At 41.8% G+C, this 16,214-nt stretch overlaps 1 protein-coding gene across 17 annotated transcripts in view; it reads left to right on the top strand.

The window, feature by feature from the left end:
* The window catches only part of MYCBP2 (MYC binding protein 2), a 216,616-nt gene that overhangs the window by 112,183 nt on the left and 88,219 nt on the right, over positions 1-16,214 (top strand). For all 17 annotated transcript variants that reach the window (XM_075199851.1, XM_075199857.1, XM_075199864.1 and 14 more), the window contains 8 exons: positions 3,439-3,645; positions 10,781-10,912; positions 11,519-11,697; positions 11,807-11,949; positions 12,380-12,480; positions 12,673-12,888; positions 15,163-15,385; positions 16,080-16,198. In XM_075199851.1, the coding sequence (XP_075055952.1) occupies positions 3,439-3,645; positions 10,781-10,912; positions 11,519-11,697; positions 11,807-11,949; positions 12,380-12,480; positions 12,673-12,888; positions 15,163-15,385; positions 16,080-16,198 (1,320 nt within the window). The remainder of the gene's footprint in view (positions 1-3,438; positions 3,646-10,780; positions 10,913-11,518; positions 11,698-11,806; positions 11,950-12,379; positions 12,481-12,672; positions 12,889-15,162; positions 15,386-16,079; positions 16,199-16,214) is intronic.

Raw genomic sequence — 16,214 nt, 5'->3', positions numbered from 1 at the left:
GTTCCAGGGCTTTTATGGGCTTGTAGGTTTATATGATATGTTGCCAGTTGCTGTAATTGGTAGTGACCCTGTCTTTGCTCCTACCTATGTTATCCAGAGATTATGACCACAACTCACACTCTGCATCTAGTAGTTGTTCAAAGACAAATACAGCTATTTTCTTATGTTGGTGATGAAATACAATTGTCTGTGCTCTTTAAAGGCAACTTTGACAAATTCACCCTTCATCTTCAATTACGTTCTTCATAGTAAACAAATAACATGAACTGTAATTAATTTAAAGTTTATTTTGTACTGCTATCCATTATTCATTATTTACAAAACTGTTAATGTATTTGCAGAAATTCTAAAATAGGTCTGCAACTTCAGGCCTTAACTATTCAACTATATGTGAGCAGCAATTTAACTTTTTTTTTTCTTCACAAAACATTGTCTGGTTCAAGCCTCTAATGTAACTATATTAAACATTAATAGACAGGCAAATTGCATATGCAAACAAATTAAAAAATAAGGAAGCTTCTCTATCCATTTTGGGGATACTGCTGTCAGGGGGTATAGATGTTCGGACCTGGAGCTTGAAGTTCTGCAAGATGTTTAACTCCTTCCCCTCTGTACCCTCTCTCTGCCAGGAACTCCAGTTTTGTTGTGTTGTTTTTTGTTTTTTTGAGTGCCTCACTGGAGTAGGCACTGCTTTTGGCTGATTGTGGTAGCCGTCTCTCTTATTTATGTACTTTTTTTTGCAAATAACTATTGGCATCCACACAGCATATGAGGAGCAGGGTGAGGAGATAATGGTCAGTTTCTCCTACTGCCACCACCTGCTCTCATTGTGGGCTTAATTCCAGATTGTAACTTTTCTGCACTCCATCATCGAGCATTGGACTGCGCTCTGAAGCAGCATCAGTAGGTAAGTGTGCTCCCCTCTCCAGAATGCGTAGCTAAGATAGTCTCAGACCGAGGCCTGCACTTTGTACATAGAGGCGGGTTAGATGAGGGCTGACGCCAGAGCACAATCTTCACTAGGTACCTTTAGGGGGGAGGGATGCTCTGTCATGTTAGCACTTTCCACTGACTGGCCAGCACCTCCTCCTTGGCAGGCTTCCTCTCACCTGGTAGCCTGCCAGATCTCAGACACCTCACAGCCCTCCAGAGGAGTAATGTAATGAAAGTTGGTGTTCGAATTAGTTTGTGCCTCCTGACCTTGCTGAGATTTTCTGCAGGCTCGCTCTCATTCCCTGTTTGTACTCCGGTTCGGGAAGCAGGCCCCTTGGGGGCTGTGTCCTGTGCTGCAGAGAAAATTGGGGTTCAGACTTTGACAACTCAGTCCTCTTCCTTCGTGGAGGGCAACATTGAGGAAAACAGATTGAGTCTGCTAATCAACTGGCATCCTAGCTATCAGAGATACAGTTGGCGTGATGGGTAGGCGGGGGTACAACTTGGGTGGAAGCTCCTCTACTGCTTTTCAAAGTTCAGTGGGCGTGTTCCACTTTAGATACCTGAGGAGCAAAGGACCGGGGTTTTTCTTCCTGTCCATAGCCAAACCGATCTTTTAAGTGACATGTTGAGCATCCAAGTTTAACCTAAAGTTTCAGGTGGACTTTTATGGCATCAAATACCCTAAATCCTGGTTAGAAGGTGCTGTAGGCTTAGGGTGTCCATGGATGAGGATGCTCATCTACAGATTTCGATCAGGTAAGGTCACTGGTGACTTTCACATTTGCAGAGTAGTCACTACTCAACCATCTTCGGGCTCTACCTGTGATCCGTTGACAATCTTCCCTTGATGCTTCCTTGATAAGGATAGAACCTCAGCCTGGCTTCTAGCTCCGGTACAAAGACAGCACAGACATTGGAGTCCCATGGGTGAGACTTACCTACTTTCTCAGAGGCTTGTCTAGGCTGACAATCTCTTGCCACCAGAGTGTGTTCTTGTCAAAGAACCAATGAGCCTGATGGTTCAGACTGGTTTAGAATGTGTTGACTCTCAGATCTGTCCTTCTTGGCATGTAGGTCTTGGGAGAAAAATAGGCTTTGAGACAGTACAGTTGCACAGATTCTTCTATGATGTTCCAGATTGAGGTTATATTGATATTGTCAGAGGTCTAATCTTGTCCAGCCATCATACTGTCCCCCCAAGACTGTTTAGTTGCTTCATGGTGGCTGGGAGTAGACAACCTGAACTGGAGCATACATCAGCGATCAGAGAGACAACTAGAGAGGGTATCCTAAGGGATCTTGCATTGTGTGGAACGTTTTGTTCCAGGATGTGGACGGTTTACCCCATTTGTAGACATTTAAAACGTGGATTTTGTCAGTAGGTATGCCATGCATCTTGAAAAATGTTTGTGGTAAACGGATGCTTTTGGGATATCTGTAGGCTAGCCTTGGCAACTGCCTTTGACATGGGGTTTATATAGGTTTTTCATTTATTTCTCGGTACAAGGAAATGTAGTTTCCAACCTCTTTCTTCAGTGGGCCTGTTTGCGTCTGTTTTTGCTGGAGGGATTGGACTTGGTTCTTTAAAGGTACAGATCGCTGCTCCTTCTGTCCTGGGAAAGATAGCACTACTCCTTTTGGGTTTGTGAATTGTGTCCGAGCTTGATAGCTATTTTTTAAACATCCTCCTTTCGAACTGCTTGGCTAATTTCATGATCTGGGGGTTCTGTCTTGTAGTTCTCCATACCTCCCTTTTTTTTATGTGAATAGGTTAAGTCTTCGCAACCTTCCTTTCATCCATTGCGAAGTTAGGATTTTCAATGTTTTAGTGTTGTTTTTGTCTTTCTCATGTTCCTTTCCATCCTGTGGGGTTTGGTTAAAAATAACGAGTTTCTTGCAGGTACAGGGTTTTTTTTGAGGGGTAGGAAGGTGTGGAGATGGGGGGGGGGGGGGGTGTAAACACATTTTGCAGAATTTTTTAAGTGACAACTCCAGGTCTGAGCCTCTATTGCCTGTTTGTCGTCTTCTAATGGACTTGGGGAAAAGTATTTAACACAAGTACAAAAATCCAGTTTGTTTTTTGCCGTTTTTTTCTTTTTTAACAGCTGTCTACATAGAAGATAGATTTTGTTATGTTTATTGCTTTATCTCATGAGCTTGTCACCTTTCACTGTGCTGCAGACATTGACTTTGTTTTGTGTTAGCCTGAGACTGATTAAGAGTGAATAGATCAAAGGAGGTCACAGGTGTGACCAAGCTGCTGTATGTACAAAGTTCTTGGAGAGACAGTGGACTAGCATATGCAGAAATTCCAAATAAAAAAAAGAAAGAGGAACACATTCTTTTTAATTTTAAAATATTGATAATAAAAAATTACACCTCAAATGGTACATGGTCTGAAAAGAACATGCATTAAATATTCCCCTCATCTTAAACATATGCATCAGGTCATATATGTCTTTCCATTTTTTGTTTCTAATCTTCAGTATAATTGTTTTATAGGTTGACGGGTTAAACTCTCTGCATTCAGTTAAGTCCAGTCCTAATCGTTTCACCAAGACCAGCCAGGGTAGAAGCTGGAACACTGGGAATGGCTCTCCAGATGCAATTTGCTTCTCAGTAGACAAACTTGGGCTTGTGGTCGTTGGATTCTGTGTGTATGGAGGAGGAGGAATCCATGAGTATGAACTAGAGGTTTTGGTAGACGATGTGAGTAGTAACTAAATATTAAAAACAAATTCTGTATAATTAAATATTGCCTTGACTGGAAAACATTCTCCATATTCCTTTTATTTAATATCACAGTTTCAAAGCCTTTTACTTTCTCTTGAAGTATGTTACCTAACTGCAGCATGGCATTTCTGGATATGTGAGAGTCATGTCTTTGCTGCTGGTGTGTGAGAATACTCATTACATTGTTGAATTACTACATGTCGCATAGACGTTATAATGTAATTGTGTTATGCTTTGCCAATTGATGAAGCATATGAAGATCGTCCTTTAGGATACATTTATGGGGGAATAATGTGTTCTGTTTTTTGGCTCCACCTAAACGGGTGTGTATTTGGGTGGGGGGGTTTATGGGTAGACCAGGACTGTCAATTTTTGTAAATGTTACCCATATCTTTAAATGTTTTCTGTATACTTTCTCTTGTACAGTGTACAGTTGTGGTAGTTCTGCAGTTCTCTTCTAATAATGCACCATTTCTTCCTGAAAATTGTTGATATGAAAAAATATGTTGGTATGTCCACATATGTATTTCTTTTTACTTTTACTGATTCATAGTATATTCCGCACAGAGATCCTTAAATGGGCAGGAAAAAATGGCACCTTTTTAAAGTATTTAGAAAGAATTTCAAGCAGGTTATTTTTCTGAACTCACCTGTAGCAGGTGCCTGCAATATAAAAAACACTCATTAAATGAGTTTGAATAAAGAAAAGGACTAATTTTCTAGTTTTTGTGTTGCAATGACCATGGAGAAAGAAAGAAATACAGATAATTGTTTGAGGGGATTAGACAGACTATTGTAGCCAAGCATGGCTACAGTAGTCTGTCTAATCTCCTATAATACAATCTCAAGCCTACAAATCAATCTCCAGAAACCTTGATATTCCTGTTTCGACCGTATACAGTGTTATTGGTAAGTTTAAGGCCAAGTACATATTAGCCAACCAACCTCCCTGGATGTGGCTGCAAGAGAAGCTTTGATCAAAGATTGCAGGACAGGATTATTTGAATGGTGGAGAAAGTACCTTGATCAACTGCCAGACAAATTCAAGCTTGTCTTGAGACACAAGGTACGAGCGTTTCAAATCGCCATCCGTAACCAACTCACTGAATGGTGTTTATATGGGAGGAGGCTCTGGAAGCCCACTGCTGTAATAGAGACTTGATGAGTTAGACAAAATACACCTAAACAAGTGAAGTTCATTCCAGGAGAATGTCCTGTGGGCAGATGAGTTAAAATGATAGCATATTGATATAAAGCAAATCATCCCTATGTTTACAGAAAGCAAAATTCATCTTTCAATGAAAACAACACTTTACTCATAGTAAAACATGTAGGGGATACAGTGAATTTTTGTGGGGATTGCTGTACTGCGTCTGTCACTGTGCGTGCTTTGCATCGAAAGTTGAAATCTGGAGATTACCAGACCATTTTGGCTTGCAATTATGAACCCAGTGTCCGAAAGTTTGCTCTGCATTGAAGGTCCAGCAGGGCAATGACCTCAAACACACTTCAGAAAGCATCAGGAATTGTTCAAGACAGGACACTGGATTGTTCTGAAGTGACCAGCAACAGGTCCAGATTTAAATACCATAAACACTTGTGAAGAGAGATGAAAATGGAAGTGGAAGAAGACTCCCTTCAATTCTGGGAGGACTGTAGCAGCACAAGCGTGGACCAAGCTGCCTGTAAAGTAGTGCACAAAGCTCATCCATGGCTATAGGAAGCAGTTGAATGCAGTTACTTTATCCAAAGGCTGTGCTACAAAGCATTGAGTCTAGGGTGTCGATCATTTTGCCAATGCCATTTCTTTTAATGTTTTTGATATACTGTATAAGGATATACAGCATTAAGTTCAGAATAAACGTTTTTATATTAACAGAGAAATAATTGTCAATACCAAATACTCCTGTTAATTTCAACTTATATTTAGAGGAAATTTGAAGTTGCTTGAAAAAAGTGCAAGGGTACCAATATTTTTGACTGACTGTATAGTGCTTACCTGTCTTTTATCTGCAAAGCCCTCCTTTGAACATCACTGATATTAGATTAGCGAAATAAATTTTTATGCTATGGTGTTCAGATCCAATATTCTAGGTAGGATGACCTAGCTGAGGGCGGCGGCTGTATGCAAAAGACAACCGACCCACCAAAAATGGCAGGAGCTTCTGGACATTATTACTTCCAAGTTATTGCTGATAAAAGTGTTGCTACAAGCTATTGAATCATTGGGTGGCCATGTCATTGGCTTATTATTTTGTTGTGTAAATGGCAAAGTATATATTTCTCTTACATCCTATTGGGGGACACTGATACATTGGGGTATAGTAGGTGGTCCAGGGTGTCAAGGCACTTTAACATAAACTTGTGAGTGTGGCTCCATCCCTACTATACCCTCCCACGGGAAGGAGTCTTTAGTTTAGCTTGTGTCCTAAAATGTAACATAAAATTCTCTTGTGGACAGTCTGACCCAGAGGCCCTGTGTGCAACATATGAGGCGGAGTTCCGTGATTAGCACCAGCCTCAGTCTGCCTCTGTTGTCCTGGAAGCACCTGCTTCGCTCCGTTCGCTGACGCCATCAATAGCAGAGCTCATGCGGGTATTATCTCACCATGAGGTAGGTGAATCTTCTGCTTCTACTTCCGCTTGACACATGTCTACTTCACAGATGGCTTTACCCATCTCGGGTATGTCCCATATGGAATCTACATTAGCGCAATCCCTTGCATAATTAACCCAGGTATTGGATGGGGCCTCATCCTCATTGGAACGTATCATTGGAACGTATCCTTAATGCATCCCAGAGGACATCATACAAACGTTAAGTCTCGCAGGCGGCTCTGCCAGTAGACTCCACTTCTGACCTCTCATCTGAGGAAGAGTGATATTAATAGAGACTCTGGAGAGGAGGGTATAGGAAGGGCAGAAGACTCGATCACTGTTCTTAGGTGTGAATGATTTACTGTTGGGGGTCCGCCAGACTTTAGACTTTGTAAACCCAGAGATCTCATGCACAGCTGGTTTCTCAGATTTCGAAGGTGAAACAAGTAATTTCTTTCCCTCCATCTGCTCAGTTGATGGTTACAATTTCAGAAGCCTGAAAAAGCCTGACCGACGTTTTACATATGCCAGGGAACGTTCAGGTCTCTCTATTCCATTCCTGCAGAAGAATACACAAAATGGGAAGTTATCGCAGTAATGGAGCCTCCTATTGCCCAGTTGACTAGAGACACTATTATCCCTGTACAATGGGGTAGTCTCTTTTTAAAGACACCACAGACAAAAAAATGTGATTTCTTGCTCAAATATACCCATGAAGCAGCAGATAGCATTTTCTGGCCGGGTATGTCCAAAGCCTGGGTAAATAAAGCAATTCAGGCTTAGGCTGAACAATTGACCAAGAGCCTGCAAGGGAGCAGTTCACAAAATTAGTTTTTGGTCCTTACTGATCATATCAGAGAAGTTTCTGATCTAAGAGGACGGGCATCCGTGGATGCTATATCAGTCACTTCAAAACTATCAGCACTCATTATAGCTGCCAGGTGCTTCCTATGGTTTCGGTTTTGGTTCGCGGACGCGTATTGCTAGAGTATTTTGAAAGCACTACCCTTTGATGGGATATCCCCTTTTTTGAAGCACGGTAAGATCAACTCATCCAGGAGGCTACAGGTGGCTAAAGCCCCTTTTTATCAGTTACCCAGGGCAGACCAAAACATCCCAGTTTTCTGTCCTTTTTGCTCCTTCAGCATATCTCGGGATTCACCTAAAAGAGGTCACACTGCTCCCTCAAGGGGAGAGTTCTGTCAGAGCCGTGGACCTTCCAGACAGGGTAACCCTAGACCAACAGAGTCTGCTTCAGCATGACTGGACTCCCTACCACAGGAATGTGGTGGGAGCTCATCTATAATCTTTCAGGACAAAACGCTGGAATCATCCTCCCGACTCTGGGATCGGGGCATTGTCACTCGCAGATATGTCATAGACCTCTTCCACTGCCTTGACATTTTTTACCACAGGGCTTCCTGCCTGCGGTCTGAGGTGCAGAGCACTTCGAGTGGCAATCCAGAATCTGTTGGTCCCGATCTCTCTCGGGTAATTATTCCAGTCCCCCCACTGGAAAGGGATTTGGGGTTTTACTCCATTTACTTTCTAGTTGCTAAACCAGATGGCTCCTTCAGTCCCATCATCAACTTCAAAAAACCCTCAACCATTAGGTGCGAATCCTAGATTTCAGTATGGAATCTTTCCGGTCGATCATTGCGGGGATGGGACCAGGAGCGTTTCTGGCCTCCCTGGACATGAAGGACGCTTACACATTCCCATATGGCTGGGGCATCAGTGTCTACCTCGCTTTGTAATGAAAGATGCTCATTACCAGTTCAGAGCTTTACCCTTTGGCCTGGCTACCGCACCAAGAGTCTTCACCAAATTGATGCCCTTTGCACAGTTTCACTCGCGGATGTTCCAGAGGGAAATCCTGCGCAAATGGTCAAAGTTCCATCTTCATCTGGACAAACAGTTTATCAAGCTGTCCACATCTGTGCGTTGGTCTCTCTTTTGGCTGACTCGGGTCACCTGTCTCGGGTCGGTCCTTCTTGTCGTGGACCCTGGATGCTGGTGACCATTGACGCCATCTTATTTGGGTGGGGAGGGGTCATTACAGCTCTTGGGTTTCAGGGTCTGTGGGACCCCCAGGTAACGCTACTCATCATCATAATCATGATCACCATTTATTTATATAGCGCCACTAATTCCACAGCGCTGTACAGAGAACTCGCTCACATCAGTCCCTGCTCCATTGGGGCTTACACAGACAGAGAAAGACAGTCAGGCAGAGACAGACAGACTAGGGTCAATTTGTTAGCAGCCAATTAACCTACCAGTATGTTTTTGGAGTGTGGGAGGAAACCGGAGCACCCAGAGGAAACCCCGCAAACACAGGGAGAACATATAAACTCCTCACGGATAAGGCCTTGGTCGGGAATTGAACTTATGACCCCAGTTCTGTAAGGCAGAAGTACTAACCACTAAGCCACCATGCTGCCCCCATCAATGTGCTGGAGCTTTGGGCAGTTTACAACGTGCTCGTCCAGGTACAGATCTTTCTGCAGGGCATGCCCCTGAGAATCCAGTCAAACAATGCAACAGCAGTAGCATACATGAACCATCAGGGAGTCATCCGCAGCGCAAGGGCGCTTAAAGCAACATCCAGGATCATGTTGTGGGCGGAATGCTACTTTCTAGCAATCTCGGCCGTCTTCATCCCAGGGGTAGAAAACTGGGAGGCGTTTCTCGACTTTGTCAGCAGCAACAAGGTCCAGCCAGGAGAATGGTCCCTGCACGAGTTTGTAATCAACCTTCTAGTTCAGCATTTGAATCGCCCAGACAAATCTCGTGGCATCTCGTCTGAACTTTAAGGTTCCCATATTTTGCACAAAATCTTGAGATCCAGCCGCAGGCTTCGTGGATGCCATGGTTATTCTGTGGCGGTTTCACCTGGTCTACTTATTCTGATGCTACCAAGCGTCCTAAAGAAATTGAAGAGGGAACAGGTCACGGCCATCCTGGTGGCTCCGGATTGGTCACGCCGAGCATTGTACTCGGAACTTCTCAGAGTGGCAATAGTACCTCTTGCACAAGGCCCTCTTTGATGGCAGTCATTTAGTCGGCTGGCTTTGACGGCGTAGCTATTAAAACCATGATTCTCCAGGCTAGGGGGTTTTCCGCTTCGGTGATGAAAACCATGATTAAGGCCAGGAAGCCTTCCTCCGCTGCAAACTACTGTTGGGTTTGGAAGACCTATGTGCTTTGGTGTGAGGTTCATCATTCCCACACCTCTCGTTTCAACCTAGCCAGGTTGTCCGCCTTCCTTCAGGCAGGACTAGACAAGGGCTTGCGATGATCTTCTTTGAAGTTACAGGTTTCCATGCTGTTAGTCTTCTAGCGCAAGTTGGTCGTTTTGGCTGGGGGTTCACACCTTTTTGCAGGGGGCGCTTCATGTTCTACCCAAATTTGTGCAACTGGTTGAGCCATGGGACCTGAATTTGGTTCTTAAAGCTTTGGTCAAAGAACCGTTTGAACCCTTAGAATTGGTGAATCTTCTGTATTTTACCTAGAAGGTGGCTTTTTTACTGGCGGTATCTTTGGCATGCTGAGTGTCTGAGTTTGGAGGTGTTGGCCTACGTGCGGTTGGCTAGGCCTGTGCCAGGGTGCTTGTCTGCTCAGTAGAACAGGGCTTTGCGTGCTTTCTGGGCGGCTCATCACGGAACTTCAGCTGATCATTTGTTCCGGCTGCCACTTGATCTGCTGGTCCACACTTTTGTCAAATTCTGCAGGTTGCTGGGCTTTGCATGTCAGGATGCTAGCTTTGGGAGCAAGGTTTTACGAGCAGCTATTTCACAGCAATCCCTCCCTTAGGGGTAGCTTTGGTATGTCCCCAATGTATTGTCGTGTCCCCCAATAGGATGTAAGACAAAATAGGATTGTTGTACTTACTGTAAATTCCCTTTCTTGTAGTCCATATGGGGAAGGGGGGATACTGCATGCCCACCCTTGTTCTGTGTTGTATGCTGGGTTCACTGTGGTTGTTTGGTTAACTTGAATTTATGCCCTCCTTTTGGACTTTGTTTTGCATAAAATGAAGACTCCTTCCTGTGGGAGGGATATAGTAGGGTGGGAGCCACACTCACAAGTTTATGTTAAAGTGCCTTGACTCCTTGGGTCACCTACTATACCCCAATGTATCGCAGTGTCTACCAATGGACTACGAGGAAGGGTTTTTACGGTGAGTACAAAAATATTTTCTCAAATAAGATTAGATTCATACATTTTTAGGATTTGGTGAGGACTAAATAATTGTTAATCATATCTGATATGTAAACAGATCTTGAATCTATTTTACGGTGTATGTTAAATAGGACATTTTCCTAAACCAAGCTATGGAGGGGTTTCCATAAAGTACCAATTTCACTTTTGAAATGTCTTCATCCTACTTGGGTTACTCAGAATATTTTTTGTTGTTTCTAATGCTACATGTTTGCATACTTGGTTGCACCTCATCAGGGACTGTATAAATATGCATGGTCTTGATTTTTCAATGTGTTCCTTTGAACAGAGTGACCACTCTGGTGATGCAGGACACTCTCATAGATGGACATCACTAGAGCTGGTGAAAGGCACTTACACAACTGATGAATCACCCAGTGATATTGCTGAAATTAGACTGGACAAGGCTGTGCCTTTGAAGGTAAACGTGTACTAATTGTAGACATGTGTATCAGAGAAACATGTAACTATTCTCCTGCATTCTCCACATTAGGCCTTCAAAATGCTATTCGCAAAATTTTGTCCAGATTCATGCAAATACCTTTTAAGATAATAGGTTCTTTTCAGAAAGTTGTAATCATATTTTGATGCAAAATATTTCTTCGTAAGTGAACTTGTTTAATCCAATTCATGTGTTTCATCCTATTACTTGTTCCCACAATATTATATAGAATGAGATGTAGCATGTTCTCACCCCTTCCAGCTCTTGATTCACAGTATGCTGTGAAAGGTGTATGTGTATTAGTGTTTATTTAAATCATCTTCTGTTCTTGTTTGAAAACTGAGACCTGCAGAAAAGACCACATTCACCACTAATTAATAGTCACACATTCTAACAATATACTTTAAAGTTAATATCCCCAGAGCTAAATAAATCTAGTATGTGTGGCAAGAAGTCGGTTTCTGCATAAATTGTGATGAAAAGGGTAATGCTGCAGCTATTCTTTTTTTTTTTAGTTTAGTGAATATTCAATGAAAAATAAGTAACGTTTGAAATATCTCTCTCATTGGCGCCTCTGTTTTGCAGGAGAACATGAAATATGCAGTACGTCTGAGAAATTATGGGAGCCGCACTGCTAATGGGGATGGAGGAATAACCACAATTCAATGTCCCGATGGTGTGACCTTCACATTCAGCTCCTGCAGTTTAAGTAGTAATGGTACAAATCAAACCAGAGGGCAAATCCCACAAGTATTATATTACAGGTTTGTTACTTTGTTACTTTGTTTTTTGTTTTTTCTGTTTTAAATGATTAGCAGTGTAAGGCCAAGACTTGTTTGATCTGCTATATATTACTGTTTGTTCATGTTGTAGGAGCGAGTACGATGGAGATCTTCAGTCACAACTCTTGAGCAAAGCCAATGAAGAAGACAAAAATTGCAGCCGAGCGCTTTCTGTAGTAAATGCTGTAACCAAAGCTGCTAAGGACTTGCTGCACAGAGCACTCGCTGTTGATGGTAAGATCTTCCTAATTTTTCTACCAGTTCAGGCAGCATCTTGTAAAGAATGCGGCATATTTAAACTTCAATAAGAGTAATTTTTTATTCTACAAATATTTGAGGCTTTAATTATACCTGTGTAGTTTGAATGCATTTCATATTTTTAAAACTGGTGTTTGATGAGGGGGTTTCTTTATTCATAATTTAACTTCATCAGACAGAAATTGAATCATCAGACTTTCTCATCTGAAAAGTGTTTGTTTTTGTATGAAACTGAACCAGTGTTTGCTTCACTTGATCATAAGTTTTGTTTTCTGTAATATAGAATACTATATATAAGAAGTTTTACTAGAACTGAAGCATGCTGAGTGCTTGTCGCAAAATTAAAGTGTATGACTTTTTTGAGAAAATTTCATTGGTTTTTCTTGCTGATTTTTCATCTTGATAGCTGATGACATTCCAGAGCTGCTTAGTTCTTCCAGTCTGTTTTCTATGCTGCTTCCCCTTCTGATAGCGTACATTGGACCAGTAGCGGCTGCTATTCCAAAGGTAAGGACAAGTGAATATTGTGTTTTCATGATTGACGTCTGTAGAAAAATGCAGATTATAGTGATTTGTGTAAGTCTTTGCAGATCTTTACATTCTGTACTAATATTGAGAACCAGCTTGTTTTGTGCATCTTTTGGAATTTACTGTTGTGGGAGTTAATACCAGTAAGCCTTGTTTTAACTTTGCTTATAGGCCGCTGTTGAAGTTTTTGGTCTTGTTCAACAACTACTTCCGTCAGTTGCTATTTTGAACCAGAAATATGCCCCCCCTCTGTTCAACCCAAATCAATCCACCGACAGCACAACTGGCAATCAGCCCGAGCAGCTCTCTGCATGTACTACCTCCAATCACTATGCCGTGTCTGAAAGTGAGCACCCGTACAAACCAGCCAGTGTGATGCAGTATAAGGTATAGTTCTATTATCAAGATGTGTATTTAATTAATAACTGATGAAGCAGAAGTAAAATTTGCTATTGACACATGCAAGACTTCAGCTTACACCGTAACCCCTAATATGTCCTCCATATGGATTTCAATAAGTCAAACATACTGGATATTCTGAATTGTGCCAATATATTTCTCCTTTTTATTGTAATCACGTAGAGACATTATATTAAAGCAGAAGACAATTACCGGTACCTTTTTATTTGTGAAGCTTCAACATTTCCCGCAGAGCTTATTTTGCAGAGTACTATTATTATTCATTATTGTGTATTTGTAAGCCTCCACAGTGCGTGCAGTAGTGAATACGGTACATACAGAAATCATGGACATACAAGGTAGACAAAATAAATGCACACATGATAAAGAGAATGGCAGATCCTGTTCATTTGAGAGCTTACATATTAATTGGAAGAGGGCACAGCTAAAACAAGAGGCGTGAGTGTGGCTTAGAGTGGAGATCGGGACAGATGTGAGTGTGCATTAGTGTGAATAGTATCGGAGTTAAGGTAAGCTCTAATAAAGAGGTTTTCAGAGAGTCTCTAAAGATTTGAAAGCTGTGGGAAAGCCTGATTCGTAGGGATCTCCATAAGTGGAGCGCAGCATTGGAGAAGTCTCGTCTCTGTATCCACCTGTCATTCCACCTTCAAGGACAAGGCGCAGGTCAGAGGTAGATCCAAGAGGGCGGAAGGGAGAGAATTTTGATGTGGGATTTGAGATGTAGGAAGGGGGGTGATGAGTGGTGTTGGCTTTGTAAATAAATGCGAGTAATTTTAAATTGGATTCTGGAGGTCACAGGGAGCCAGTGTAGGAATTTGCACAGTGGTGCAGAAGATGTAGAGAGGTGAGAGAGGAAGCTCAGTCTTGCAAAAGCATGTAGGATAGATTGCAGTAGGGATAAATGGGTGTCGGGAATGCCAGATAGCAGGAGGTTTCAGTAGAGATGATGAAAGAGAGAATGGATAAGCGTTTTGGTAGCATGTTGCATTAGAAAATATTGTTTTCTGGCAATGTTTTTAAGGTATATTTGACAGGACTGGGAGAGAGTCTGAATGTGAGGAATAAAGCAGAGGGTGGAGTCAGTTGTGACATCAAAGTAACGGGCTTGGGAGACTGAGGAAATTATGTTATTGACAGGGAGGTAAATTTAAGGAGGTGGTGACTCTGAAAGGAGGGAAGATAAGAAGTTCTAGTTTGGATATGTTGAGCTTTAGGTAGCATTGGGACATGCATGAGGAGATAGCATAAAGTCAGTTAGTTATACAAGATAATACAGAAGGAGAGAGAGAGGTCAAGTGGAAGAGATATAAATTTGGAAGTCATCAGCGTCGAGGTGATACTGGAGGTAAAATGAGCAAATTAGTTTTTCAAGAAAAGAGGTATACAGTGAATAAAGTAAAGGGCTAGGAACAGAGCCTTGTGGGACGCCAACAGGTAGAGGGAGGGAAGGATATGCCACAGGTAGAAACACTAAAGGAGCGATTCGATAGGTAGTAAGTGAACCAGGAAAGAACTGGGGCACGAAGGCCAATGGAGTGAAAGTTCTGTAGGAGAAGAGGATGATCAACAGTGTCAAAAGCAGCAGAGAAGTCCAGGAGAATCAGTATTGAGAAAATACCCCTAGACTTTGCAGTAAGTAGATCATTGATAACTTTTGTGAGAGCAGTTTCACTGGAATAGTGGGGGTGGAAGCCTGATTGCAGAGCGTTGAGAATGGAGTGAGAGGTGAGAAAGTGAGGCAGATATTTGTACACTAATAGCTCAAGTAGTTTGGAGGAATATGGGAGGGGTGAAATAGGGTGGTGGTTGGAGAGAGAGGCTGGATTGAGAGATGGTTTCTTTACAATTGGTGTGATGAGCACATTTAAAAGAGAATGGAAATGTGCCAGCAGAGAGCAACAGGTTGAAGAAGTGAGCTTGCAGTGTAGGAGATGGATTGGAGAAGTTGTGAGGCAATAGGATCGAGGGGACAGGTTGTAGTATGAGATGAGTGCAAAGATTTCTTCATTTACTGGAGAAAATTAATTAAGGGTGGGTGGAATTTGGCATGAGGAAATATCTTGTTGAATGGTGTTTATTTTGTATGTGGTAGCTGGAGCTGTATTGTCTATGGATGAATGTTTTGTTGTAGAAAGAGGCAGCCTGATTAGGGTAATGACACATGGTTCCCCAATTTTAGTTCGGTCACCTTCATTTGTATTACAGTTTATTGTAACACTACCTTTCTGTCTGCCTTTGCAGGTTTCTTTTCCTGAGTGTGTTAAATGGATATCTGTGGAGTTTGACCCACAGTGTGGTACAGCTCAGTCTGAAGATGTTTTGCGCCTTATGATCCCCGGCCGACATGCACATCTCTCAGGTTTTGGACCAAAGCTGCTTGTTCATGAAAGCCTTAATTCCTGGGTTGAGCTTAAGAAATTTTCTGGCTCCTCTGGGTGGCCAACTGCTGTCTTAATATTACCAGGTAAATGCTTTATCAATTTATTTGTTCCATAGCCAATTAATGTGTAAGTAAATATAGACGCACTATTAGGCAGCATAATTGGCACTTCAACTAGTTCTATCAATAACACAATGACTGTATACATGAGCATTTAGTGTGAATGCATGACCAATTGTAGATGCAGCATGTACTATTGTCATGTGTCTATAGTCTATCCCCGTTCACTCCGAATTCTTCTGTGTGTAATGTTGATAATGCTCTCTACTGGGTTTAATGATTTCTATCTGAAGGAACAAGTGGTGACAGCCTTTCAAACAAATAAACGTGCTTGAAAATGTGTGAAAACCCTAATATCATTTTGACTGATTTTAACTGGCGAATTATATTGCTACATTATGTTACATGAAAATTGAGGCCTCAACAACGTACCAAATCTTTTATTTTAACTTAACTTTTTATCACAAATTTATGTTGGCTATAGATTGTTTAAACAAATTTAAAGTAACACTTAGTATTAATCTTGTTGTATAATTGCATTGTAACAAAGTAGTGAGCTGAAATTCTTACATAAAATACACCATACCTACAGTGTTTATGGACAATTTGTGGTAGTAAGTTGGTGTTTTCTTGGTGACACAGGTGATTTATTGTTTTTTTTTTTACATGTGACATGCAGAATCTGCTTATTAACAAAATAAATCCTTTCCATCTCTAGGAAATGAGGCTTTGTTCTCTCTAGAAACTGCATCAGACTATGTTAAAGATGAAAAGGCCTGCTTTTATGGCTTCAAGTCTTTTGCTGTTGGATATGAATTTAATCCAGGAACTGATGAGGTTAGTTTGTTTTCAC

This window comes from Mixophyes fleayi, chromosome 2, assembly GCF_038048845.1.
Source record: "Mixophyes fleayi isolate aMixFle1 chromosome 2, aMixFle1.hap1, whole genome shotgun sequence".
In the NCBI taxonomy this organism is placed as follows: domain Eukaryota; kingdom Metazoa; phylum Chordata; class Amphibia; order Anura; family Limnodynastidae; genus Mixophyes; species Mixophyes fleayi.
The sequence above is the reverse complement of the archived record's forward strand: the minus strand, read 5'-3'. Positions and strand labels throughout refer to the sequence as shown.